At 35.7% G+C, this 27,289-nt stretch overlaps 1 protein-coding gene across 3 annotated transcripts in view; it reads left to right on the top strand.

Annotated features, from left to right (window-relative positions):
- RALGAPA1 (Ral GTPase activating protein catalytic subunit alpha 1) overlaps window positions 1–27,289 on the top strand; it is a 286,431-nt gene that overhangs the window by 147,626 nt on the left and 111,516 nt on the right. For all 3 annotated transcript variants that reach the window (XM_058429656.1, XM_032134679.2, XM_032134668.3), the window contains 4 exons: window positions 4,983–5,041; window positions 8,251–8,359; window positions 9,682–9,792; window positions 12,290–12,358. In XM_058429656.1, the coding sequence (XP_058285639.1) occupies window positions 4,983–5,041; window positions 8,251–8,359; window positions 9,682–9,792; window positions 12,290–12,358 (348 nt within the window). The remainder of the gene's footprint in view (window positions 1–4,982; window positions 5,042–8,250; window positions 8,360–9,681; window positions 9,793–12,289; window positions 12,359–27,289) is intronic.

Raw genomic sequence — 27,289 nt, 5'->3', positions numbered from 1 at the left:
GCTTGAACGGTAGATGGTGCAGAATAAATGTGACTATACAGTTGCCAGTGGAACTTACCACAGATATTAATCCTTAAAAAAAAAGATAATTGTGTCCAGTTAGGAGAAGACATGCCAGATGACCCTTGTTGTTTATAAGTCTTTAAAATTTTTTCTGGTAGGAGAGCAGTCAGTGCTCTGAGCCCAGCAAGGTACCTGTTGATAAATAATTCCATCAATAAGTTAAGACCTGTCTCTTACTGAGACCTGTCCTTACTTAGCTGAATGCCTATGTATTATAAATTCCCAGCCAGGCGCAGTGGCTCACACCTGTAATCCCAGCACTTTGGGAGGCCGAGGCGGGCGGATCACGAGGTCAGGAGATTGAGACCATCCTGGCTAACACGGTGAAACCCCATCTCTACTAAAAATACAAAAAAAATTAGCCGGGCGTGGTGGCAGGTGCGTGTAGTCCCAGCTACTCAGGAGGCTGAGGCAGGAGAATGGCGTGAACCTGGGAGGTGGAGCTTGCAGTGAGCCGAGATTGCGCCACTGCACTCCAGCCTGGGTGACAGAGCGAGACTCCGTCTCAAAAAAAAAAAAAAAAATTCCCAAGGGTTTAACAGTCCTGAGAAGTTGTGCTTGTCACAGTAATTGCCAGATGGTCTTTGTATTTGACCTGAATTGGTCCCCAGAATTAGAAGTGTTGAGAGAGAGGAGACATAGCTCCTCAGGGGCTAAATAGATTTTTTTTTTAAACTTGCTTTTTCTCAAGTTTTAAAAAGTCCAGTTTATGTTAGGAATGTTGCATACACTTTCTATAGCATCCATATATCTCTTTGTTACGTTTATCGTACTTGTAATTAGGTGTTCAATGCCTGACTTCTACTTTAGACAGATATATACTACAAGGTCTTTTTGCTGTATCATCGTACCCTAACATACTGTTTGACACCTGGTATATGCTCAAAAATCAATTTTTAGGCCGGGTATGGTGGTTCATGCCTTTAATCCTAACCAAGGTGGGAGGATTGCTTGAGTCCAGGAGTTCAAGACCAGCCTGGGAAACATAGGGAGACCTCGTCTCTACAAAAAATGAAAAATTAGCTGGGCATGGTTGCACACACCTGTGGTCCCAGCTGTTGGGAGGCTGAGGTGGGAAGATCACTTGAGCCACGATTGTGCCACCGCACTCCAGCCTGCGTGACAGAGCAAGACCTTGTCCCACCCCCTCCCCCCAAAAAAGGAAATCATTTGTTAAACAAGTGAACTTGACTTATGTATAAAATCAATGCAAATTTCCAGTGACACACAAAAAAACTATATAAATTGACCTTTGCCCTTCAAAGATGTAATAGCTATGGCTTTTTTTGTTTTGTTTTGTTTTGTTTTTTACTGTTCTGAAGGTACATCAGCACATCAGCAGCTATGGTTTCTTTTATTCAGGAGATTTTGAAGGCCAAGGATGAGTTGTAGTTTTAATTTATTAATGCAGTTTTGAGTGAGTTAGGGGTTAGCCTCGCCTACTATATACTGTCCGCATCTGCATTTCAGTGTGGCCTTGTTCTCTGTTGGCCCTTGTGTAGGCAGTAATGGCTGAAGTGATTAAAGACAACAACAAATCTCCAAAGGAAGATAAAAACGAATTTTTTTGTATGAAAAATCTCCAAAATTAGGGCCAATTCTAATAATAATGAAGAAAGCAAAAAGTAATCGTTGTTCTTAGTCAGAAAATGAAGATTTAAAGGGGAAGTTACACGCCATGGTTATCATATTCGATTTTTACATTTTCACCAAAACCAGATTCCATATACTCTAAACTACAGCCATATGGAACTTACCATGGTGTTTCTTGGTTCTATGCTTTGGAAAAACTATTTCCTCCTACTAAAGTGTCATGTATAATTCTGCTCTCCTCTTCTTGCCTCTCTTTATCACCCCAAACACATAGAATCATAATTCCTGACTTTGTGCTTCAAAATCCTGTTTATCTAAGACCCCTTTGTGAAGTCTTGTATGACTTCTCAGATGAGCTGTTTGCTCACACAGAACTTTGTACATATCACCTTGTTTGATTTTTTTGTTTTTACAGTTCACTCATTTAATAATGTTTAGTACAGTCACAGAATTGTGCAACCATCATCACAGTCAATATCAGAACATTTTCGTCATCACCAAAGAAATGCTCGTATATATCTCCCTACCCCAAACTCTTGGTAGCTCACATTTATGTTCTGTCTTTATGGATTTGCCTGCGTATTTTATATTACATGATCCTGTATTTTAATTGTTTGTTTACAAATCTATCTCTCTCCCTGGACTGTAAACTTCTTAAGGATAAGTACAGTGTCTTAGCTAACTTCTTGTCTCCAGCCCTTAAGACAGACTATATTACATAGAAAGCTCAAGTTCCTGTCAATTGGACTAGGTGCTGAGTTTACAGAGTTGAAGGCTGATCCTCTTAAGGAACTTACATTGTATATGACTTACATTGTATATGACTTAAGGAACTTACATTGTATATGACTGACAAATGCTTATTGAATGAATGTATGAATGATTTTTTAAACCAATGAACAAAATTCTTAATCATCAAATCTAATGGCATTCTTGTTCTCCTGAGCCACTGTAATATTTAACCCTGTTGATGTTTCTGTCCTTTTCTGAATGTCTCTTTATCTTTTATTGCACAAATCTATCTTGATTTACTTCTTGCCTAAGTATTCTGACTCCTTAATAGACTAATTTTATTTTCTCTGTTTGCTAAACATACATCCACTTCAATATTTTACCCTTGTATTTGTTCTTCGTTTTCTCCCCTTCGAATATTTTATTCATTTACATAATTTTAACTAATATTTTAACTTGTCTCAAAATTCATTGTCATATTTTACAAATTATTAAGGATGAATATTTCACCCTTAGCTTTATTGCAGTAAAATTGACAAAAATTTCACATATTTAAGGTGTACAATATGATGTCTTGATACACATATACAGTGTGGTAAAGATCAAGCCAAATAACATATCCATCACCTCACATGGTTACCTTTTTTTGGTGAGGGGGAGTAAGAGAAACCAGGATCTACTGTCTTAGCAGGTTTCAAGTGTACAGTACTAGTACCTGTAGTCATTGTTAATTGTAGTCACCATGCTGTACATTAAGTCTCCAGAATTTAGTCATCCTGCATATTTGAAACTTTGTACCCTTTGTTTTCCTGTTTCACCCACTCCCTAGCCCCTGCTAACTACCGTTCTACTCTCTGCTTCCAAGACTTCAACTTTTTATATTCCACATGTAGGTGAAAACATGCAGTATTTGTCTTTCTGTGCCTCGCATATTTCACATAGCATCATGCCCTCCAGGTTGATTCATATTGTCACAAATGACAAGATTTCCTTCTTTTTAAAGGCTGAGTAGTATTCTATTGTATGTGTATTTATGTATGTGTGTGGGCGTGTCACATTTTCTTTATCCATTAGTCCTTCAAGGGACACTTAGGTTTTTTCCATGTCTTGGCTGTTGTAAATAATTCTGCAATGAACATAGGAGTGCAGTTATCTCTTTGACATGCTAATTTCATTTCCTTTGGATATATATACCGAGAAGTAGGATTGCTTTGGATTGTATGGACATTTTAATAATTCTGTAATCTATGGACACAGATATGTTTCTATTTATTTCTGTCTTTTTCTGTTTCTTTCATCAGTGTTTTATAGTTTTCCGCATACAGGTCTTTTACCTCTTTTGTTACACGTATTCCTAAGTATTTTGTTGTTTTCGATGCTATTGTTAAATCAGATTATTTTCTTAATTTCTTTTTCAGATAGTTCACTATTAGTATGTAGAAACACAACTGATTTTTGTATGTTTTGTTTCCTGCTACTCTACTGACTTTATTAGTTCTAACAGTTTTTTGGTGGAGTCTGTCGGGTTTTTTATATATTAGATTATGTCATCTGTAGACAGAAGCAGTTGTAAAAGAAAAGAATGGATGCCTTTTCTTTTTTCTGCCTAATTGCTCTGGCTAGGACTTCCAATACTATGTTGAATAGAAGTGGCGAGAGTGGGCATCTTTATCTTGTTCGTAATCTTAAAGTAAAACCTTTCAGCTTTTCGCTGTTGATTATGATGTTATCTGTGGGCTTGTTATGTTGAGGTACAACTTCATTTGTTGAGTTACAACCTCATTTGTTGAGTTTTTATCATGAAAGGATGTCGTATTTTTCATGCAAAAAAAATTTATATTTTATTATGAAAGGATATTCATACCTTTGAGCTATGTATTCTGCTTAAGTGCTTTTTCTTCACCTATTGAGATAAGCTTTTTATCCTTTGTTCTGTTAATATGATGTATTAGTTTTATTGCTTTGCATATGTTGAACCATCCTTACATCACAGTGATAAATCCTACTTAATTATGGCATATGACCTTTTTAATGTGCTGATGAATTTGGTTTGCTAGTATTTTATTGAGGATTTTTGCATCTATATTCATCAAGGATATTGGCCTGTAATTAATTTTTTTTTTCTGGTAATGCCTTTGTCTGACTTTGATGTCAGGGTAGTGCTGCCCTCTTAAAATGAGTTTTGAAGTATTCACTCATCTTCAGTATTTTGGAAATGTTTGAGAAAGATTCTTCTCAAATTCTCTATTTGAAATATTTTGTAGAATTCACTGGTGAAGTTATCTGGTTCTGACTTTTAATGATATTTCTCAAAATTTAAAAAATCTTCATACCTATGAGCTATTAATTCTACTTTAATTATCTGCCTTTATCACTCTTCTAATCAGGAAGAAATGTTATTTTTTGAACATATGCTTTTGGCTATAAATTTCAGAAACTTATTTATTTAGCTACTTTTATAAATAATATTGGTCTCTTTATTGAAAGTATGTACATGAGAACAAAGACTGCTTTAATAACCACTTAATAAATATTTGTAGAATGAATGAGTGAAATCTCAGTCATTGCCGTTAACTATTTCCCCCTTATTTTAGGAACTTATAATCAAAACTGTATTAAGCTCGGCAAGAGATGAGCCCTCTGGTCCTGCACGGTAGGTCGGATATTCTTAGACTGAGTATAACTATTCTGTGTTTGGAATTTTAGAAGTTGACTGAATTTTTATAGCAGCCCAGATTGTTTTAGATACATAAAAGCCATTCTGAATTACAATTTTAAGTTACTTAAATGATTAAGTATTCTTACTTTTTTTCATGATTTAAATACTAACCTTTCTTCATAAACAGAATCCTAGTCCCCTTTTTCAGTAACTTCACTCTTTATCTCTAAAATGATTTGTTTTAATTTTATTTTATTTAAGTACATTTTGTTTATTGTTCAGTTATATTTGTCAATGTCTTTTATGCAGTACCTTGAAATGCAGTAGCAGGTACCCAAAGAATTTTTGTTAAATTGAATTAAAATTAAATATTTTATTATAGAAAGTAATATGTCTAAGAAAATAGTATATTTTAATATTTATAAATATTTGATCAAGATTTTTAAAAATAGAATATAAGTCATAGTTTCAGATTTTTTTCTAAATGTCTTAAGAAATAAAAGCTGACATTTTCTGTTTTACAAAACCTTTCCAAAAAAAGATTGAGATTTTTAATTAGCAGATTGCTAGTAGCACACCATGTTTCTTCTCTTCCTCAAAATAACATTAAGTCATATTTTATATTCTTGATGCTAATTCTAATAGTATGTCATTTGCTACAATATTAGTCTGTGCTACTACTACTCAGATCTACATCTCTGCAAAGCTCCTGTTTTCCAATCATCTACACATTTTTTGACCCAAAGTTCAAAAGTTACAGATCATGGCTTTGACTATTTGGATTCTTATTCTAATTTAAATCTTTTTCCAGCAAATAAAAATAATGTACAGTGAGCCATTTGTTTAAATTAAGACATAGCTCCAGTTTTTAAAAATTTAATTGTGTATTTTTCTCACTTAATAGCCAAGCTAACTAAAAACAAATATCTTTGAGAAAATTGTTCTTTTATGCTAATCCCAATTAAGTTTACAAGGATTTTCGTATAATATTGTTTTATTTAATTCTCACCACAATTTTGAGAGTTTAATAGAATCACCCTCTTCTTCCAGTTTTGCTAGCCAGATACTGATGCTTAGAAAGTTAACAGTAAGTCTCTGATAATGCATAGCTGGTGGGACAGGGGATGTAGGCAAGCTAGCTAACATTTTTAAAGCCCTTTGTATGTGCTTGCTAGGCACTGTTCTAAGTGCCTTATATTTATTATCTCATTGAATTTTGTGATACCTCTGTGAGACAGGTATAATTTTCATCCACCTTTTAATGAAAAGAAAACTAGAACCCAGGGAATTTCAATAATCTGCCCTGTCATCCAGATATGACAGAACCCTGGCAGTTTGTCTTCAGAGGCTTATTAGATGCACAATTAATAAGTGGCAATACCAAGTTTGACCTTAGTGCTTAAGACTGTAGATCTTTTGCTTTTTTTTACCAAAAAAAAAAATATGTATATATATATATGTTGCTTCTCAAGTGGAAGAATGTGGAAGCCTAAAACATAGCTGCCTAGAGGTAGACCTGGAAATCATTAACACAACAGCTTGTGTTATGGAGAATATGGAAAAACCCCAGAAGTTGAATATAAGCATTGTCTCAACTTGTTTTTCTATGCCTTTTTAGTATATATTTTTTTAGAAACATACTCCCAGGCCAGGCGTGGTGGCTCATACCTGGAATCCCAGCACTTTGGGAGGCCGAGGAGAGTGGATCACCTGAGGTCAGGAGTTCGAGACCAGCCTGGCCAACATGGTGAAACCCCGTCTCTACTAAAAATACAAAAAATTAGTCAGGTGTGGTAGTGTGCCCCTGTAGTCCCAGCTACTCAGGAGGCTGAGGCAGGAGAATTGCTTGAACCGGGGAGGTGGAGGTTGCAGTAAGCTGAGATCGCCCCACTGCACTCCAGCCTGGGCAAGACAGAGTGAGACTCTGTCTCAAAAAAAAAAAAAGAAAAAAGAAACTTAATGCCCCCAGTCTGCACAGGAGCAGAGAGTTGAGCTGTATGCTAGGAATAATCGAGGTCATTTTGACATCTTGTGGAGGGGGGTGTAGGAAACTCTACATGCAAGAAAAAAATATATATATCCTTTCTTACCTCCTCTTCCTACAGTAAAAATTGTTCAACATTTGTATTCTCAGTCTCTGCCTTTAGTTAGCTGCATCCACGGAGAGCTTTGCTTCACTTGAGAGTTTATTGTTGCTTTAGGATTATAGATGTTTCCATAGCTAAACCCGAAGCGTGGTTATTTAGTGCTACAAATATTACCTAGGATTTATGTGTGAACAACAATAGGGAAAAAATAAAGTAGTAGACTTCATCTAGAAGACTTTCAGGTAATTTTCATAGTAAACAGTTTGGTAGCCTTAACACTCTAGACTGAAAGAAGAGACTTAAGACCTTCTGATCTGCTGTGTTAAGGAAGAAAAATCTGCATTGAATTTTTCTGAAGTTTAGCATTCCACTGAAATTAAGAATATCAGTATCAGGACATGGCATATATAACAGGTTACTAGAAGAAGGTGACTGTTTTGATACTTAGAACCATTATACATTTTATCAGAAGTTTAAACTTGAACACACTAATAGAATCCTTACTGATTCTAATCATAAAATAACTCTCTTCAAGCTGACACCCAGCTGAAATTATATTGCTACAGAAATGAAGCTTTGCAATACATTGGGGAACAGGATAAAAATTCTACAAGTTCTGTTTCTGTTGGATTTTAAAATAAGTTACATAAATTTTATGTTCTCAATTTGTTTTAAAAATAATTTGTAGCTAGGTGTGTTAAATTTAAAAGATACAAAAATATTTAACATATTCCATCAGCTTCATGTTTTTACTTAAGTTCATTTTGCTGTTGTCAGTCAATAAAATTACACTTTCCATTTTGAAAGCAGGTTACATTTTGTTTAGGAAGCTTGATAGCAATGTCAGTCTGTTAACATGAATTTTTAAAAAACATGTTGTGTGGTATCCCAGCCTGTAGTCTTCTTAGTAAATTATAATAGAAAATTAGGCTCAGAAGTTTTGGGATTCTGCTTTCTTCATACTTTCTCTTCTTTGGTTACCAGTTAATATATAGAGTAACAAATTCACTAATTAATTTAAAATAGTGCATGTTCATTCTTTGTCAGTTGATTGTGGGTCATGTTTGTGGTGATGGTTTCATTTTATATAACCGTTGTTGTTTGTCTTTTTTGCAGATGTGTAGCACTTTGTAGTTTAGGTATTTGGATTTGTGAAGAACTAGTCCATGAGTCTCTTCATCCTCAAATAAAGGAAGCTCTGAATGTGATTTGTGTTTCCTTAAAGGTAAAGAAAACTGTTTAGTGAAATATATTAAGATAGGAGAGAATGCATATTTTTTCTCCAAATATTAATGGTATCTTGTGTAACATTTAGTAAATGTTTTCATTACTTTATTATTCTATTATTTTCTTGATCCTGACTCATTCCTTAAAAATTGTTCTGTTTCTTGAATTTAGGGTATCTTTATGGTGACCCATTATCTCAACTTTTTATGTATTTAGCTTAGTCCCTAAACTATATATGGTAGACGTCTAGAAAAGGAAACCCACCATTTAAAACATATATAGGGTTTTTCTGGGGTTTTTTAACTAGTATTTTTGTAGCTTACTGCTCTTTGATCTTTATTACCACTCCCTGAATTCTTGAGCTGTTCAATTTTTTGCTTTATCTTTTCAAGTTATGTGCCTTCTTTGTAGACAGACAAGGTTTTTTCAGTAGTAATATTGTAATTATTTGGAGAGTCTGAATGAATAAATGAGTACTTTTTGTTTATGAAAGGATGCATGATATTATTGTTGTTTTAAGACTTGTAAAACCCACAGCACCTGTATAAGACTCTAAACATACAAAGTAGCTAATAAATATTTTTAAATGATAGTTACATGACAGATATTTCTAAATATTTACTATAAGGCACATTGCTAGACAGTGAGGGATAACAATAGGAAAAATTGTAAATACTAGCTTCAAGATATTAATAATAGCTGAAAAAGATTAAAATGAGAATAATAAAACATAAAAACCTTAGAGTACTAAATGGGTATATAATATAAACTAAGTGTATAATATAAACTGCTGGTTCAGTTCGGAAGAAACAGAAATCATTTTGACTTAGTTATCAGAGAAGACTGGAAAAGAGGAGACACATTGGGGTTTGAAGTGTGGGTGAAATGTGGACGTAGAGAAGCATAAAAAGTTTGTCTTTATGCCATTGGGGAGTCCTCTGAGTTTTAAGCATAATGTCAGGATCATAACAGTGCTATAGAAGATTAATTTGGAAGTATGGTGAATAGTTGATTGGAACGGGACAAAGATTGATAAAAAGAATAGTGGTTTAGAAGCCATTGCATAAATCCACATAAGAGAAAATGCAACAAAACTTTAATGAGGACAGTCAAACATTACAAAGGAAAATTAAAGTTGTATGTGTCTTTGGAATGTGTTGTGATTTTTTTTATTTTGCAGTTAGAGATTTATCTTAGTCACTTATAAATGTAGGATGTATAATCCTACAAATGTATGAAACGTAAAAATTTTCAGCAGATAATACGTTGATGAAAAGTTCATCAAGAAAATTTTTAAAACAATTTTTTTTATTATTGCAGTTTACTAATAAAACAGTAGCCCACGTAGCTTGTAACATGCTTCACATGCTGGTTCATTATGTACCTAGACTTCAGATTTACCAGCCTGATTCTCCCTTGAAAATTATTCAAGTAAGTAATTTCTCATTTATTTATTATGACCTTGTTAAAATTTTTTTAGATTTGGATACTTTGAATTGTAAAATTATTTAATAGTTTTAAATTTTTTTTTGCATAGCTAAATAATGGCTACCTGTCATGCTTTTTTGTGGTATCAAAGTTCATGATAGTTCCCTTGTCTTTTATGTTAGAAGATTGTATTCCTGGTTTTGGACAAAGTAAAAGCACTAGAAAAAATTTATTAGGCCAAGCCCAGTGGCTTATGCCTGTAATCCAGGCACTTTGGGAGACTAAGTTGGAAGGATCGATTGAGGCCAGGACTTTGAGACCAGCCTAGGTAACATAGCAAGACCCTGGCTCAACAAACGGTTAAACAAAAAACAATTTATTAGTTGTAGTGAAAATTAAATGCTATGTGTAAACCTATGTCATCGTCTTTATAAACATGTATGTTGCTTCATTCCCTCCTAAGTAGAGAAAACATTCCATCATTCCAGTTACTACAATCATGTCATTATTTTTTTTCTTTTCTCTTTAGCCAGTCATTTGTGAATTTTTGTTCATTCTAATTCAGTGTCTCCTGTGCTTCCTGCAACACCTGATGTATTTCAGTCCTTCATTATTTCTTTCTTGAGATATTGCTGTTGCCTTCTCCTGGTTTGTGTGGTCTTGCTCTTAAAGTCATCATTCACATTTACATGGCTCTTACCATATCACGTACCCAAAAAAAAAAAAAAAAAAAAATCTCTGATTTTCCTTTGGCTATAAAATAAAGCCCAAATTCTTTGGCCGTGAATTCAGGGCCTTCACAGGAGAACCCAACTGGTTTTTTAAGAATCATGTACAGATTCCTTTGAACTGCCATGTTGTTTAGGCAACCGAGTCTGCTTGTCATCACTTAAACATACCCCTGGCTTTCTTCCTCCTAGCTGAAATGCTTTGCTTCTCTTCTCTAGTGCCCTCATCTTTCAGTGATTGGCTTAAATACCATCTCCTCAAAAAATAAAAATCCCTATCTGCTCTCCCTAACCAGAATTTATCATTGTCTTCCTATCTTTATAACATTTTTAGGACAGATGAGAACTAATATTTATTAAACACCTACCATGTACCAGTCACCTTTTCATGTGATATCTCATTTAATTCTTAGAAGTTTTTTGAGATAGATTATTCCCTTCCCTGTCCCCAGTCTCCCCTCCTTATTTAAGATGAGAGAACTGAGGATTTAATAACTACATAAGAGTCATAAGCCAAGAGAACAGGACTCAGACCCAAGTCTGTAAGATTCCGAAGTTCACGCTTTTCCCGCTCAGTTATCTTACCAGACTCTATTACAGCACTGAATGTAGGAAGTATCGCACTAGTGAGTAAAGCCTTTTTCTGTATAAAGTATATTTAGAGGAATTTTTCTACTTACTACATTGAGGCAATAATTTCTAAAAATGTAATAGCATACAATACAGCTAAAATAAAAATGCAATAAATACATACCTATACATTTTTAACATGCACATAAAAAAATTAAATGAGACTAAATGATTTCCAGGGTAAATGATAACACCGTATATGAAGATTTTGCCTTTTTTAAAATAATGTCTTTTTCATTTATTTTGTATTCTGTACTTTATATTTATTCAAATAATATTCAGTGTATAATATAAGTTAATTTAAAAAGCCACATTTGGCTGGGCACGGTGGCTCATGCCTGTAATCCCAGCACTTTGGGAGGCTGAGGTAGGCAGATCACCTGAGGTTAGGAGTTTGAGACCAGCCTGGCCAACATGGTGAAACCCCGTCTCTACTAAAAATACAAAAATTAGCTGGGCGTGGTGGCCCACAACTGTAATCCCAGCTACTCAGGAGGCTGAGGCAAGAGAATCGCTTGAACCCAGAGCCGAGATCTTTCCACTGCACTCCAGCCTGGGTGGCTGAGTGAGACTCCATCTCAAAAAAATAAATAAAAAGTCACATTTTTAAAAAAGGCCTTATATATGTGTGTGTGTATATATATATAAACAAAAGGCCTGGAAAGGCAATAGAGTAGATTTCTTCAAGTGATAGGATTACAGTGGTTTTTTGTTGTTTTGAGACAGGGTCTCTGTCGCCCAAGCTCCCAAAATGGATGTGAGCCACCGTGCCCAGCCTATGATGGTTTTTATTAGTCTTTTTCTTATCTGTATCTTTTAATTTTTCTATAATGAACATATATTTTCTGTGTGTTTGTACATATTGATTTACCCCCTTGAATTGGGAAGAAATCCATATATGGTTGACAGAATATATATAATTTTGGTTCCGTACATGAGGATTGTGAATAATTGATAGTTAACTGCACTTGAAAAGCCTTGCCTATTAAACATTACTTTGAAATAACAGTGTTAATGTGTTTAGAATAAATTTGCAGTGGTAGGTTTTGTATCACTTCAGCATTTAACAATCAAGTTTTAGGAGGTACCATTAATTTGACATATATAGAGCTCCTTTTAAAAAAAATTTTTTTTGCTTTCAGATCCTAATAGCTACTATCACCCATCTTTTACCAAGTACAGAGGCTTCATCTTATGAAATGGACAAGAGGGTAATTTAAATTTTATTTGATGATTAATATGTGTTTATGTAGTAAAATATTTGTATTTCAAAACTTTAAAGGTATGTATATTTACATGGTAAAAATTTATCCTTGTTCAGAATCAACTATAGTGTGAAATGTCTTTCTGTTATTTAAGTATAACTAAATTATATTTTGGTTCACATTTCGTGGCCATTTGATAAAATCTTTGAGTCTCAAGATTGTAAGGAACCTTAGAGGACATTCTGTCCACCTCTATTTCACTACATTCTGCCAAATTATGTTCTTACCTATGCCTGAAGATTATTAATTCTGAGGAATTAATCACCTCTAAAGGCAGCCACTTGTTTTGTATAGATAGAAAGTAAAGATATAATATATAGAGATATGTCATTTAAAAGAAGACATCTCCTCTGTCTGCGAAAACATTCTACTAGGTGACATTTACCTCAGTAAATTCATTTTAAGTGTTCTTTAATTTTTTCAGACATTGTATTTACCAGTTCTAGAGTTTCTTTTTGTTTTGTTTTTAAGTTTCCATATCTTACCTGAAATTCTGCATTTCTTCATCAATTATATACATCTTCTCTTATAGATACTTCAACATATTTATAATAATTAAAATAGAGTCCTTGACTATTGAATCCGGTCTCTGGGTCATCACTAACTCTGTTTCTATTGAGTTTTTTTCTTCTTGACTATGAGTTTCATTTTCCTGTTACTATGTCTATTTTTTAATTATATGCCTGACATTATACATAAATGTTGTAGAGACTCTAGGTTGGTGCTGCTCACCTTGGTAGCAATACTGTGTATTGCTTTCAGTTTACACTAAATTTAGTTTAAAGTTCACATGAAAAATGTAACTCCTTGTTTGCAAATATCAAGTGCTCAATAGCCATTGGGCAAATATAGACCATTTTCATCATTGCACAAAGTTCTGTTAGATAAGGCTGCTCTAGATTCTATTAGTTTCCTCTGAGAATTATTCTCATCTCTTCCCTTGTCACATCTCAATCTTGAGTTCTATTCTCCAGGTCTCCCCTTAACCATATTGTTTTGAAATCTCAAGTATGTTTTATTTACTGCTTATGTTCTTATTAATTTACAGAAATCTGAAGCTGTAGTTATGTTTCTGGACCTATTCCCAGTTATTTTCTTGTGTGGCATACATGAGGCTTTCACACTTTTTTCTTTTCCTACTGTCTGCCATTATCATTTCTTACTGATTTCATGTGTTTACCTCAAAACTTTTTATTCTTTCCCTTCATATTCAGTTTAAACACCATTTGAACAGATTGTTTAGCTCTTGATAAATGCTTTATCATCATCATCTTCATCTTTAAAAGAGACATATACTCCATTTTTATTTTTTTTTATTTTAAATTTTTAAAATTTTTTTGAGGCGGAGTCATTTCGCTCTGTCACCCAAGCTGGAGTACTGTGGCACAGACTCGGCTCACTGCAACCTCTGCCTCCCAGGTTCAAGCGGTTCTCGTGCCTCAGCCACTCAAGTAACTGGGATTACAGGTGTATACCACCATGCCTGGCTAATTTTGTATTTTTAGTAGAGATGTGTCGGGGGCAGGGGGGTCTCATCATCTTGGCCAGGCTGGTCTCAAACTCCTGGCCCCAAGTGATCCACCTGCCTCAGCCTCCCAAAGTGCTGGGATTACAGGCGTGAGCTACCTCATCTGGCCTCCATTTTTAGCCAAGAGTCCTTCACTTTAGTGTTGTAGGCTATGGTCTAGAATTCCAAATCCAGTTTATGAATAATTTCTGGATAACTACTTGTTCATCTTTTTCTATATCATCTTTGTCTTCCAGAAGTCTAGCTATTAATATGAAAAAGCTGTACTTCTAAGTTTTTGTTTTCTTGCCAACTAAATTTATTAAACTTTTATTTATCCTAAAATATGAGTGTGGCATTCTGCTAGGCACTAAACAGAGGTAAACATGATACTCCTTGTTCTCATGGAATTTAAAAATTAGAGACACAAACGAGGCAGCACAATATAATAAATAGTACAAAAAGTAGAAAAACGTATAAGATACAAGGTAGAATAGAGGAAGAAGTAATTAACTATTGGAGAAGGGCATATTTAGGAAAAATTCTTTTAAAGTTAAATAGAGACATAAATAGAGACAAACAGTAGAATCAGAAAATTATTCCAAGTGGTATGAATAGATGTGTAAATCTGGGGACTATAAAATAGTATGGTTTGTTTTGGAGAAACAACTAGGCAGTTCCATATTTTAGAATGTGAAGTGAACAGTTAAGAGTTGGGAAAATGAAGTTTCTAAGATAGGAAGGGGCCAGATTATAAAGGGCCTTGGATGCCACACTATGAACGTGGTACTTCTGTGAAAGTGATTTTTTTGAAAGTTTTCTATGTAGAATAAAATATGACCAGATTTGTGAAAAATCACTTGAGAAAATGTGAAAGTTGACTTAAAAGTCAAAATATGGTGATTATTATTAAAATCATCTTTATAAGAATTGATGATGTTCTGAACTAAGGCTAAAGGAATAGAGAATAAATACTCACAAAGTAGAGCCCACAACCAAGGTGAGGAATACAGGAAAGAGCAGCTTTGTTGGAGCAGTGAGTTTCAGTTTTCAGTTTGTTGCATATAAAAGGTAATATCCAGGTGGAGACCACCAGCAAAGCAATTATATACCTGATTAGAAAATTTGATGCTGGAAATGAAATTATTGGCATTGTCAGTACATGAGTAGTATTAACATTGTGAGAATATATGAAATCACTTAAGGCGATATAATAGAGTAAGATGAGTCAGCAAAGTATAGCACATTGAAGAATAACAGTTAAGGAGAAGGCAGAGAAGATGATTCAGTAAAAGTGACTGAAAGGACTAGTAGGGAAAGTAGGAAGAACACCAGGTCTAGGAGAGCGTAATCACATAGAAGACAAAATCAAATCATCCTGAAAATGCATTTTTGATCTCAGACTTTATTCACTCTTTTTTTTTGAGACAGGGTCTCACTCTGTCACCCAGGCTGGAGTACAGTGGCACAATCTAGGCTCACTACAACCTCCACCTCCCACACTCAAGTGATCCTCCCACCTCAGCCCCCAAAATGGGACCACAGGCATACGCCACCATGCCCAGCTAATTATTGTATTTTTGGTAGAGACGGGGTTTTGCTATGTTGCCTAGGCTGGTCTCAAGCTCCTGAGCTGAAGTGAACTGCCCACCTTGGCATCCCTAAGTGCTGGGATTACAGATGTGAGTCACTGTGCCTAGCCTATCATTCACTCTTCTTTTTTTTTTTTGAGATGGAGTCTTGCTCTGTTGCCCAGGCTGGAGTACTGTGGTGCAGTCTCGGCTCACTGCAATCTCCACCTCCTAGGTTCAAGTGATTCTCCTGCCTCAGCCTCCCAAGTAGCTGGGATTCCAGGCGTGTGCCACCATGCCCAGCTAATTTTTTTTTCTTTTTTTTGAGACAGCATCTCCCTCTATTGCCCAGGCTGGCGTGTAGGGGCACAATCTCGGCTCATTGCAACCTCCACCTCCTGGGTTCAAGTGATTCTTCTGCCTCAGCCACCCAAGTAGCTGGGACTACAGACACATACCACCACACCTGGCTAGTTTTATTTTATTTTATTTTATTTTATTTTTTCAGTGGAGATGGGGTTTCACCGTATGGGCCAGACTAGTCTTGAACTCCTGACCTGGTGATCCACCCCCCCCCCCGACCTCCCAAAGTGCTGGGTTTACAGGCGTGAGCCTCCCCACCCAGCCTCAAATATGCTTTATCTTAAACATCTTATTTATTTATTTATTTAGAGACGGAGTCTCACTCTGTCACCCAGGCTGGAGTGCAGTGGCATGATCTCAGCTCGCTGCAACCTCTGCCTCCCAGGTTCAAGCAATTCTCCTGCCTCAGCCTCCCTAGTAGCTGGGGCTACAAGCACACACCACCATGCCCGGCTAATTTTTATATTTTTAGTGGAGATGGGGTTTCACCATATTGGCCAAGCTGGTCTCGAATTCCTGACCTCAGGTGATCCACCTGCCTGGACCTCCCAAAGTGCTGGGATTACAGGCGTGAGCCACCACACCTGCCCTTAAATGTCTTTAGAATTACATTCCTCTCTGTGTGATGAACATCAGAATATTACCTAAATCCACTGGTTCTTCTCCACTGTGTTGCATTCCAGTATCTTCTAATTTTTTTTGAATTGGGTTTTTATTATCTTTTATTAGAAGCTGGCATGCTACATATAGACAGATATATTGAATCATTTTAATTATGTTATTATTTCTCTAGGAACTCTTAATCTCATGCAAGCCACCAGTATAAGGAGGCATTTCTCATGTATGGTATTCAGATTACTGCTCCTTAACCTCAAATGTTTAAGAACTTGAATAAACTGTATATGGGCCAGGAGTTTTTAGACTTCTCAAATGGCTCATTGTCATTGGTGAATATGGGCTTGGGCTAACAGGTTTTAAAAGATAAATTCAATAAAAATAAAGCAAAAAGAACATTTATATAGTGATGTTTTTAAAAAAATCACGTGCCAGCAGTGTGTACTTTATATGCATTATTTCAACATCAAAACAACTTTATAATCTTGATAAATATTTTTTAATCCCTATTCTTTATAGAGAATCGAGCCTTAGAAAGGTTAAGTTGCCCAAGGTCACAAAATTGTTACTAAATATCAGAGCCAAGACTGGAATTTGTGATTGACAGATGCCAAAGTCCCTATTGTTTTTAGTTAGAAACATCAATTGAGAGCTTCCATTTGAGTTTTATGGTGGAATTGTTTTCTTTTAACATAATTTCAAGTTTATAGAAACATTGAAAGGGTAGTACAAAGAATTCTTTATATTGGTTCACCACATTTGCTTTATCCCTTTGTATGTAGTATGAAATTCAGAGAGAAATAAATATGTATACTGCTGACTACTTTATTGTGTTTTTCCTAAAATCAAGCAATTCTCTTATATAATCACAAAATAGTTATCAACATGAGGAAATTAGCATTAGTGTTAGTGATACATTTGTATTATCTAGCCTATAGATATTTCACTAGTTGTCTCAGTAACGGCCTGTTGGGCAAAAGAAATTCCCAAATTATGCCTTACATGCAGTCATAATGTCTCTTTAGCCTTCTATAGTATGAACAGGTTCTTAATCTTTCTATATTTCTTGACCTTGACATTTTAAAGAATACAGTCTAGTTACGTATAAAATGTCCTACATTTTGGCTTTGTGTTTCATACTGATTAGGTTTGTCATTATTGGATTTAAATTAGGCATATTTGGCAGGAATATCTCAGAAGATTTTGTGCACCTCTTAATACATTATATCAGGTGTCACAGATGTCAGTTTATTTCATTACTGATTGGTGCTAACTTTAGTCAAATGATTAAGGTTGTGTCTGCCAGGTGTTTCCACTGTAAACCTACTGTTTAATCCTTTTCAATGAATTAGTATTTGTAAGACAATACTTTGAGACTATACTATATAAATATTTGGCTCCTTAAATTTCCACTAACTGGTTTTGCTAATCGTTAATGAGTCTTAAGAGAAACAATTATTGTTACAGTAGCTGCCAAATGATGATTTCCTAATTCATCATTCTTTCTACATTCATTAGTTAGCTTTCTACTTATAAAGAAGAGCTTTCCTTTCTTTCTTATTCATCTTATTTCAGTGTGGGCTCATGACTCTGATTTTATGCAATGATTTGTAATCCTTAACTATTATTTATTTTGGTGCTCAAAATGTCTCATACTTAGCCAGTGGGAGCCCCTTCAAAGTGGCTTCTTTTTCATAAATCCCCATTGTTTTGGGGATATGCTTTTAATTTCTGTTAGCACACAATTTCCAGACTCACCTTGTGCTTTCCCTGTCCTAGCCCTGAAATTATCCATTTCTCCAAGAAACTCTGCTTCTGTTAAGTGGCAAATGGTGTTTAGAAATCAGTATCTAAGAACTAGGCATGCACATTGCTATTGGGATATCGTTTCTTTTTTTTCTTTTTTTTTGTAGACAGAGTCTCGCTTTGTCACTCGCCCAGGCTGGAGTGCAGTGGCGCGATCTCGGCTCACTGCAAGCTCCACCTCCCGGGTTCACGCCATTCTCCTGCCTCAGCCTCCCGAGTAGCTGGGACTACACGTGCCCGCCACCACGCCCGGCTAATTTTTTTGTATTTTTAGTAGAGACGGGGTTTCACCGTGTTAGCCAGGATGGTCTCGATCTCCTGACCTCATGATCTGCCCATCTCAGCCTCCCAAAGTGCTGGGATTACAGGCATGAGCCATTGCACCTGGCCTGGGGTATCGTTTCTTAAGGCCCCTTTGGCAGATACAGCTGGGAAATACATAACATACACACACACACACACACCCATCTCCATATCTGCTATAGACTGAATGTGTCTCTCCCGAAGTTCATATATGGAAATCCTAATGCCCAGTGTCATGGGATTTGGAGGTGGGGCCTTTGAGAGGTAATTAGGTCATCAGGATGAAGCCCTTATCAATGGGATTAGTGCCCTTATAAGAAGAGAGATGAACTAATATCCACCGTGTGAAGATACACTGGAAGGTGGTCATCTACAAGCCAGAAAGAGGACCCTCACATATACTGAATTGGCTGCCACCTTGATCTTCAACTTGCTAGCTTTCAGAACTGTGAGGAATAAATTTCTCTTGTTTAAGCCACCCAGTGTATAGTATTTGTAATGCCAGCACAGACAGAATAAGATGGTATCTAATTATAAGTATTAAAAACCTTGAGTTCACACTGACACCTCCAATTCTTATTTTATTTTACTTTAAGTTCCAGGATACATGCGCAGAATGTGCAGGTTTGTTACATCGGTAGACATGTGCTGTGGTGTTTTGCTGCACCTTTCAACCCGTCACCACATGCATTAGCTGTTTGTCCTGATGCTCTCCCTCCCCTTCCCCCACCAACAGGCCCCAGTCTGACACCTTCACTTCTAATCCAACACTACGAGATTCAGTCCATCCTTCCCTGTTTTCCTTATTTGTAACTCCCTGCTCCAGCAATGAAAAATCTGGTTTCCATATTGATCATTTATCTGGATATGTTTACTTCTTTGTGCGTTCTATTTTTAAAAATTATTAACTTATGCCTCTTTATAGTTAAGAGTTCTTGTCTTTACCAAGAGAGATTATTGTTTGAAAAATGTGTTCATAAATGATTTGGGTTACTTCATATTCCCCCTTTCCCACTTCAGTATGGTTATATAATTAGCTTGAAATTCAGTTCAGGTCACTTTTTTCTGTTCATATGCAGTTTTAGGGTCTTTCTCCCATCTCTGTTGTTTTTATTTTTTTAGTCTATGGTTCATCCATCCTATGATTGTTTTTTCACAAATGAACAGATGCATGTATATTGTCTTTTTTTATTCCTTGTTTGTTACACATAGCCTAGATAGTCTTTGCTTTGGATTTTTCACTTGACAGTGTATCTTGGAAATCCATAATACGTAAGTTCATAGAGATCTTCCCCATCTTTTATTTATTTAAAATTGTTCTGGGTACATAGTAGGTGTATGTATTTATGGAGTACATGGGATATTTTGACAGACATACAGTGCATAATATGTCAGGATAAATGGGGTATCCTTCCCCTCAAGCGCTTATCCTTTCTGTGTGTTACAAAATAATCCAATTATACGTTTTTAGTTATTTTTAAATGTACAATTCAGTTATTTTTTACTATAGTCACTCTGTTTTGCTAGCAAATACTATATTTTATTCATTCTTTATATTTTTTAGAACGCATTAACCATCCCCACTTACCCCATACTCCCCACTGCCCTTCCCAGTCTCTGGTAACCGTCGTTCTACTCTCTATCTCCATGAGTTCAATTGTTTTCATTTTTATCTCCCACAGATAAATGACAACATGCAATGTTTGTCTTTCTGTGCCTGGCTTATTTCACTTAAGATAATGACTTCCACTTCCATCTATCTTGTTGCAAATGGCAGGATCTCATTCTTTTTTATGGCTGAATAGTACTCCATTGCATATATGTACCACTTTTCTTTATCCATTCATCTGTTGATGGACACTTAGGTTGGTCCCAAATTTTGGCTATTGTAAATAATACTGCAGTAAACATGGGAGTGTAGGTACCTCTTAGATATGCTGATTTCCTTTCATTTGGGTATATACCTAGCAGTAGGATTACTGGATCATACAGTAGTTCTCTTTGTTAGTTTTTTGAGGAACCTCGAAACCGTTCTCCGTAGTGGTTGTACTAACATACATTCCCACCAACAGTGTATGAGGGTTCCCTTTTCTCCACATCCTCACCAGCATTTATTGCCTGTCTTTTGGATAAAACCCATTTTATTTTATTTATTTTATTATTATTATTATACTTTAAGTTCTAGGGTACATGTGCACAAGGTGCAGGTTTATTACATATGTATACATGTGCCATGTTAGTGTGCTGCACCCATTAACTCGTCATTTACACTAGGTATATCTCCTAATACTATCCCTCCCCCCTCTCCCCACCCCTCAACAGGCCCTGGTGTGTGATGTTCCCTGCCCTGTGTCCAAGTGTTCTCATTGTTCAATTCCCACCTATGAATGAGAACATGCGGTGTTTGGTTTTCTGTCCTTGTGACAGTTTGCTCAGAATTATGGTTTCCAGCTTCATCCATGTCCCTACAAAGGACATGAACTCATCCTTTTTATGGCTGCATAGTATTCCATGGTGTATATATGCCACAATTCTCTTAATCTAGTCTATCATTGATGGACATTTGGGTTGGTTCCAAGTCTTTGCTATTGTGAATAGTGCTGCAGTAAACATACATGTGTATGTGTCCTTATAGCAGCATGACTTATAATCCTTTGGGTATATACCCAGTAATTAGATGGCTGGGTCAAATGGTATTTCTAGTTCTAGATCCTTGAGGAATTGCCACACTGTCTTCCACAATGGTTGAACTAGTTTACACTCCCACCAACAGTGTAAAAGTGTTCCTGTTTCTCCACATCCTCTCCAGCACCTGTTGTTTCCTGACTTTTTAATGATCACCATTCTAACTGATGTGAGATGGTATCTCATTGTGGGATAAAACCCATTTGAACTGAGATGAGATGATATCTCATTGTATTTAGTAGTTTTGATTTGCATTTCTCTGATGATGTTGAGCATCTTTTCATAAGTTTATATGTGTTCATATGAACTCATTTTCATATATTCATATGAACATATTAACTTGTTTTCCTTTTTTATGTCTTCTTTTGAGAAATGTCTGTTCAGATCTTCTGCCCATTTTAAATCAAATTATTAGAATTTTTTCTGTAGTGTTGTTTGAGTTCCTTGTACATTCTGGTTATTAATCCCTTGTCAGATGGATACTTTGCAAATATTTTCTCCCCTTCTGTGGGTTGTCTCTTCACTTTGTTGACCATTTACTTTGCCATCCAGAAGCTTTTTAACTTAATGTGATCCTATTTGTTCATTTTTGTTTTGGTTGCCTGTGCTTGTAGGGTATTACTCCAGAAATCTGCCCAGTCCAATGCCCTCAAGAGTTTCCTCAATGATTTCTTGTAGTAGTTTCATAATTTAAGGTCTTAGATTTAAGTCTCTAATGCTTTTTGATTTGATTTTTATATATGGCAAGAATTAGAGGTCTAGTTTTGTTCCTCTGCATGTGCATAACCTGTTATCTCAGCACCATATATTGAAGAGACTGTCCTTTCCATAATGTATATTATTTACCTTTGTTTAAAATGACTTCACTGTAGATGTACTTTTTGTTTCTGGGTTCGCTATACTGTTCCATTGATCTATGTGTCAATTTTTATGCCAGTTCCATACTGTTTTGGTAATTATGGCTCTGTAGTATTATTTGAAATCAGATAATGTGATTCTTCCAGTTTTGTTCATTTTACTCAGGACAGCTTTGACTGTTTTGGGTCTTTTATTGTTCCATATAAATTTTAGGATGGTTTGTTCTGTTTCTATAAAGAATGTCATTGGCATTTTGATAGGGATTGCATTGAACCTATAGATTGATTTGGGTAGTACGGACATGATTATTGAAAATAATGATTCTTGTAGAAATCTTTCACTTCTTAGATTAATTCCAAACTATTTAATTTCATTTGTAGCTATCGTAAATGGCATTACTTTCTTGATTTCTTTTTCAGATTGTTCACTGTTGGCACATAGAAATGCTACTAATTTTTGTATGTTGATTTTGTATCCTGCAACTTTACTGAATTTGACTTTATCAGTTCCAATAGTTATTTGATAGAGTCTTTAGGTCTTTCCAAATATAAGATCATATCATCTGCAAACAAGGATAATTTGATGTCTTCCTTTCCAATTTGCATACCCTTTATTTCTCTCTCGTCTGCTTGCTCTAGCTAGGACTTCCAGTACTGTGTCAAATAATAGTGGTGGAAGTGGACACCTTTGTCTTGTTCTGGATCTTAGAGGAAAGGATTTCAGTTTCTCTCCATTCAGAATGATACTAGCTGTGGGTCTGTCCTATATGGCTTGTATTATGTTGAGGTATGTTCCTTCCTAGTTTTTTTGTGGGGGGGGGGGGAGGAGATGTTCATCATGAAGGGATGTTGAATTTTATCAGATGCTTTTTCAGCAGCAACTGAAACTATCTCAAAGGTTTTTATCCTTTATTTTGTTGATAAAATGTATCACATTGATTGATTTTTATATGTTGAATCATCCTTGAATCCCTGGGATAAATCTCCCTTGGTCGTGATGAGTGATCTTTCTAATGTATTGTTGAATTTGGTTTGCTAGTATTTTGTTGAGGATTTTTGCATCAATGTTCATCAGGAATATTGGCCTGTGGTTTTCTTTTTGTTGATGTCTTTTGTTTTGATATCAGGGTAATATTGGCCTCATAGAATGAGTTTGGAAATACTTCCTTCTCCGTTTTTCAGAATAGTTTCGGAAGGATTGGTATTAGTTCTTTAAATGTTTGTTAGAATTTAGCAATGAAACCATTGGGTCCTGGGCCTTTCTTTGGTGACAGACTTTTTATTACAGCTTTTATCTCGTTATATGTTACTGGTCTGTTCAGGTTTTGCATTTCTTCATGGTTCAATCTTAATAGATTGTATGTGTCTAGGAGTTTATCCGTTTCTTCTAGGTTTTCCAGTTTATTGTTTATTTGACGTTTTTCTGCTTTTTTGATGTAGGTGCTTATAGCTATAAAATTCCCTCTTAGTACTGCTTTCACTGTATCCTATAGGTTTGGGTATGTTGTGTTTCCATTATCATTTGTTTCCAGAAATTTTTCAGTGTTTTTCTTAATCTCTTCATTGACCCACAGATCATTCAGGAAGATATTGTTTAATTTCTTTTTTTTTTTTCTTTTGAGACAAGAGTCTCACTCTCTCGCCCAGGCTGGAGTGCAGTGGCACAATCTTGACTCACTGCAAACTCTGCCTCCCAGGTTCACACCATTCTCCTGCCTCAGCCTCCTGAGTAGCTGGGACTACAGGTGCCTGCCACCACGCCCGGCTAATTTTTTGTATTTTTAGTAGAGACGGGGGGTTTCACCGTGTTAGCCAGGATGGTCTCAATCTCCTGATCTCATGATTCGCCCACCTTGGCCTCCGAAAGTGCTGGGATTACAGGCATGAGCCACCGCGCCCGGCCGATATTGTTTAATTTCTAAGTGTTTGTATAGTTTCCAAAATTCCTCTTATTTTTGATTTCTAGTTTTATTCCATTGGGGTCAGAGAAGATACTTAATATTATTTCAATTTTTAAAAATATGTTAAGACTTATTTTTTGGCCTAACATATGGTCTCTCCTTTAGAATGTTACATATGCTGAGGAGAAAAATGTGCATTCCACAGCCATTGGATGAAATGTTCTGTAAATATCTATTAGGTCCATTTGGTCTATACTGCACATTAAGTCCAATGTCTCTGTTGCTTTTCTGTCTGGATGAAATGTCCATTGCTGCAAGTGTGGTGTTTAAGTCTTCAGCTGTTATTGTATTGGCATATATCTCTCTCTTTAGCTCTAATAATATTTGCTTTATATATCAGGGTGCTCCAGTGTTGAGTGCATATATATTTACAATTGTTTTATCCTCTTGCTGAATTAACCCGTTTATCATTACATAATGACCTTTTTTGTCTTGAAATCTATTTTGTCTGAAGTAAGTGTAACTACTTCTGCTTTTTTGGTTTCCATTCGCATAGAACATCTTCATACCTTTATTTTCATTATATGTGTGTCTTTATAGGCAAAGTGTGTTTCTTGTAGGCAACAGATCGTTGGGTTTTATTTTTTTAATCCGTTCAGCCACTCTCTCTTTTGATTGAGTTTAGTCTATTTACATTCAGTGGTTTTTATTTTTTATTCTTTTTTTTTTCTTTCTTTCTTTTTGAGACAGAGTCTTGCTCTGTCACCCAGGCTGGAGTGCAGCGGCACAATCTCAGCTCACTGCAACCTCTACCTCCTGGGTTCAAACGATTCTCCTGCCTCAGCCTTCCGACTAGCTGGGACTACAAGCACACACCACCACACCCAGCTAATTTTTTGGTTTTTTTGTAGAGATAGGATTTCACCATGCAGGCCAGGCTGGTCTCAAACTCCTGACCTCAGGTGATCTGCTTACTTCAGCCTCCCAGAGTGTTGGGATTACAGGTGTAAGCCACCATGCCCAGTCTCAGTGATACTATTGATAAGTAGGTACTTACTCCTTCCACTTTGTTATTTATTTTCTTGTTGTTTTTCAGGCTTCTCATCCTTCTTTCCTTCCTTCCTGTTTTCCTTTTAGTGAAGGTGATTTTCTCTGGTATTATGGTTTTGTTTCTTGCTTTTTATTTTTTTTGTATCCATTGTATGTGTTTATCTTGGAGGTTACCATAAAGCTTGCGAGTAATATCTTATAACCCATTATTTTAAACTAATGACAACTTGACACTGACTGCATAAACAACAAGCAAAAAGAAAATTAATAACAACTCTACATATTAACTTCATCCCCCTGCTTTTTAACTTTTTATTCTTTCTATTTGTATCTTATTGTACTGTCCATGTCTTGAAAAATTGTTGTTGTTATTATTTTTGATTGGTTCATCTTTTCATCTTTCTACTTCAATATGAGTAGTTTACACACCACAATTACAGCGTTATAGTATTCTGTGGTTTTCTGTTTACTTACTATCACCAGTGAGTTTTGGACCTTCAGATAATTTCTTACTGCTCATTAACATTCTTTTCTTTCAGACTGAAGAAATCCCTTTAGCATTGCTTGTGAGACAGATCTGGTGTTGATGAAATCCCTCAGCTTTTGTTTGTCTGGGAAAGTCTGTATTTCTTCTCCATGTTCGAAGGATTTTTTCACTGGATTTAGAATAAGTTTTTTTTTTCCTTTAGCACTTTAAATATGTCATGCCATTCTCTCCTGGCCTGTAAGATTTCTACTGAGAAGTCTGCTTCCAAATGTATTGGAGCTCCATTTATGTTATTTGTTTCTTTTATCTTGCTGCTTTTATAATCCTTCTTTTATCCTTGACCTTTGAGAGTTTGATTATTAAATGTCTTAAGGTAGTCATATTTGGATTAAATCTGCTTAGTGTTCTATAACCTACTTGTACTTGAGTGTTCATATCTTTCTCTAGGTTTGGGAAGTTCTATGTTTTTATCCCTCTTAATAAACTTTATATCCCAATCTATCTACTCTTTAAGGCCAATAACTCTAGATTTACCCTTTTGATGCTATTTTCTAGTTCTTATGAGTGTGTTTTATTCTTTTTTTCTTCTTTTTTCTTGTCTTGCTCTGACTGTGTATTTTCAAATAGCTTGTCTTCAGCCTCACCAATTCTTTTTTCTCCATTATCCGTTCTGCCATTAAAAGAACTCTGATGCATTCTTCAGTATGCTAGTTGCATTTTTCAGCTCCAGAATTTCTACTTGGTTCTTTTTAGTTATTTCAATCTCTTTGTTAAATTTATCTCATAGGATTCTGAATTTCTTCTCTGTGTTATCTTGAATTTCATTGAGCTTCTTCAAAACAGCTGTTTTGAATTCTCTGTCAGAAAGGTGACATCTCTGTCTCTCTGGGATTGGTCATTGGTGCCTTATTTAATTCATTTGGTGAGGTCATGTTTTCCTGAATGGTCTTGATGTTTGTCGATGTTCATTGGTGTGTGAGCATTGAAGAGTTAGGTATTTATCATAGTCTTCGCAGTCTAGGTTTGTTTGTCTTCTCCCCCTAAGCATTACCTTTCCTGTATATACTTCTACATCCTTTGTTTTTACTCACTACTCTGATCTACCAGTATACTTTTTTAATATTCTCACACTTAAGGTGGACTTTTTCTTTCTGGCATGGTTTTAGATCAGTCTTAGATTCACAGCAAATTCCCATCTTCTCTCTTTCACAGTTTTTCCCAAACTACTCTTGCTTTTCATGAAAACCTGCAATGGGAGAATGGGAGAAAGGTGCTGGGATTTGCTGCATATTTTTCTACTTACAGATAATTTGAGGCTTGGTGCAGTGGCTCATGCCTGTAATCTGAGCACTTTGAGAGGCCAAGGCAGACAGATCACTTGAGGCTAGGAGTTCAAGACCAGCCTGGCCAACATGGCAAAACCTCGTCTCTCCTAAAAATACAAAACTTAGCCGGGCACAGTGGCACATGCCTGTAATCACAGTTACTTAGGTGGCTGAGGCACAAGAATCACTTGAACCCAGGAAGTGAAGGTTGCAGTGAGCTGAGATCATGCCACTGCACTCCAGCCTGGGTGACAGAGCAAGACTGTCTCAAAAATAAAAATTAAAAAAATAGATAATTTGAAGTTTGGGTGTTCTTTGTCTACTGATAATATGGAAGCTGTCATTTTGTGAGGTTTTATTGGGCCTTCTTTTTTTTTTTTTTTTTTTTCTTTTTTTTTTTTTTTTTT

Source organism: Hylobates moloch, unplaced genomic scaffold, assembly GCF_009828535.3.
Source record: "Hylobates moloch isolate HMO894 unplaced genomic scaffold, HMol_V3 SCAFFOLD_16, whole genome shotgun sequence".
NCBI classification, from domain to species: domain Eukaryota; kingdom Metazoa; phylum Chordata; class Mammalia; order Primates; family Hylobatidae; genus Hylobates; species Hylobates moloch.
This window is presented reverse-complemented; position numbering and strand designations above follow the sequence as displayed.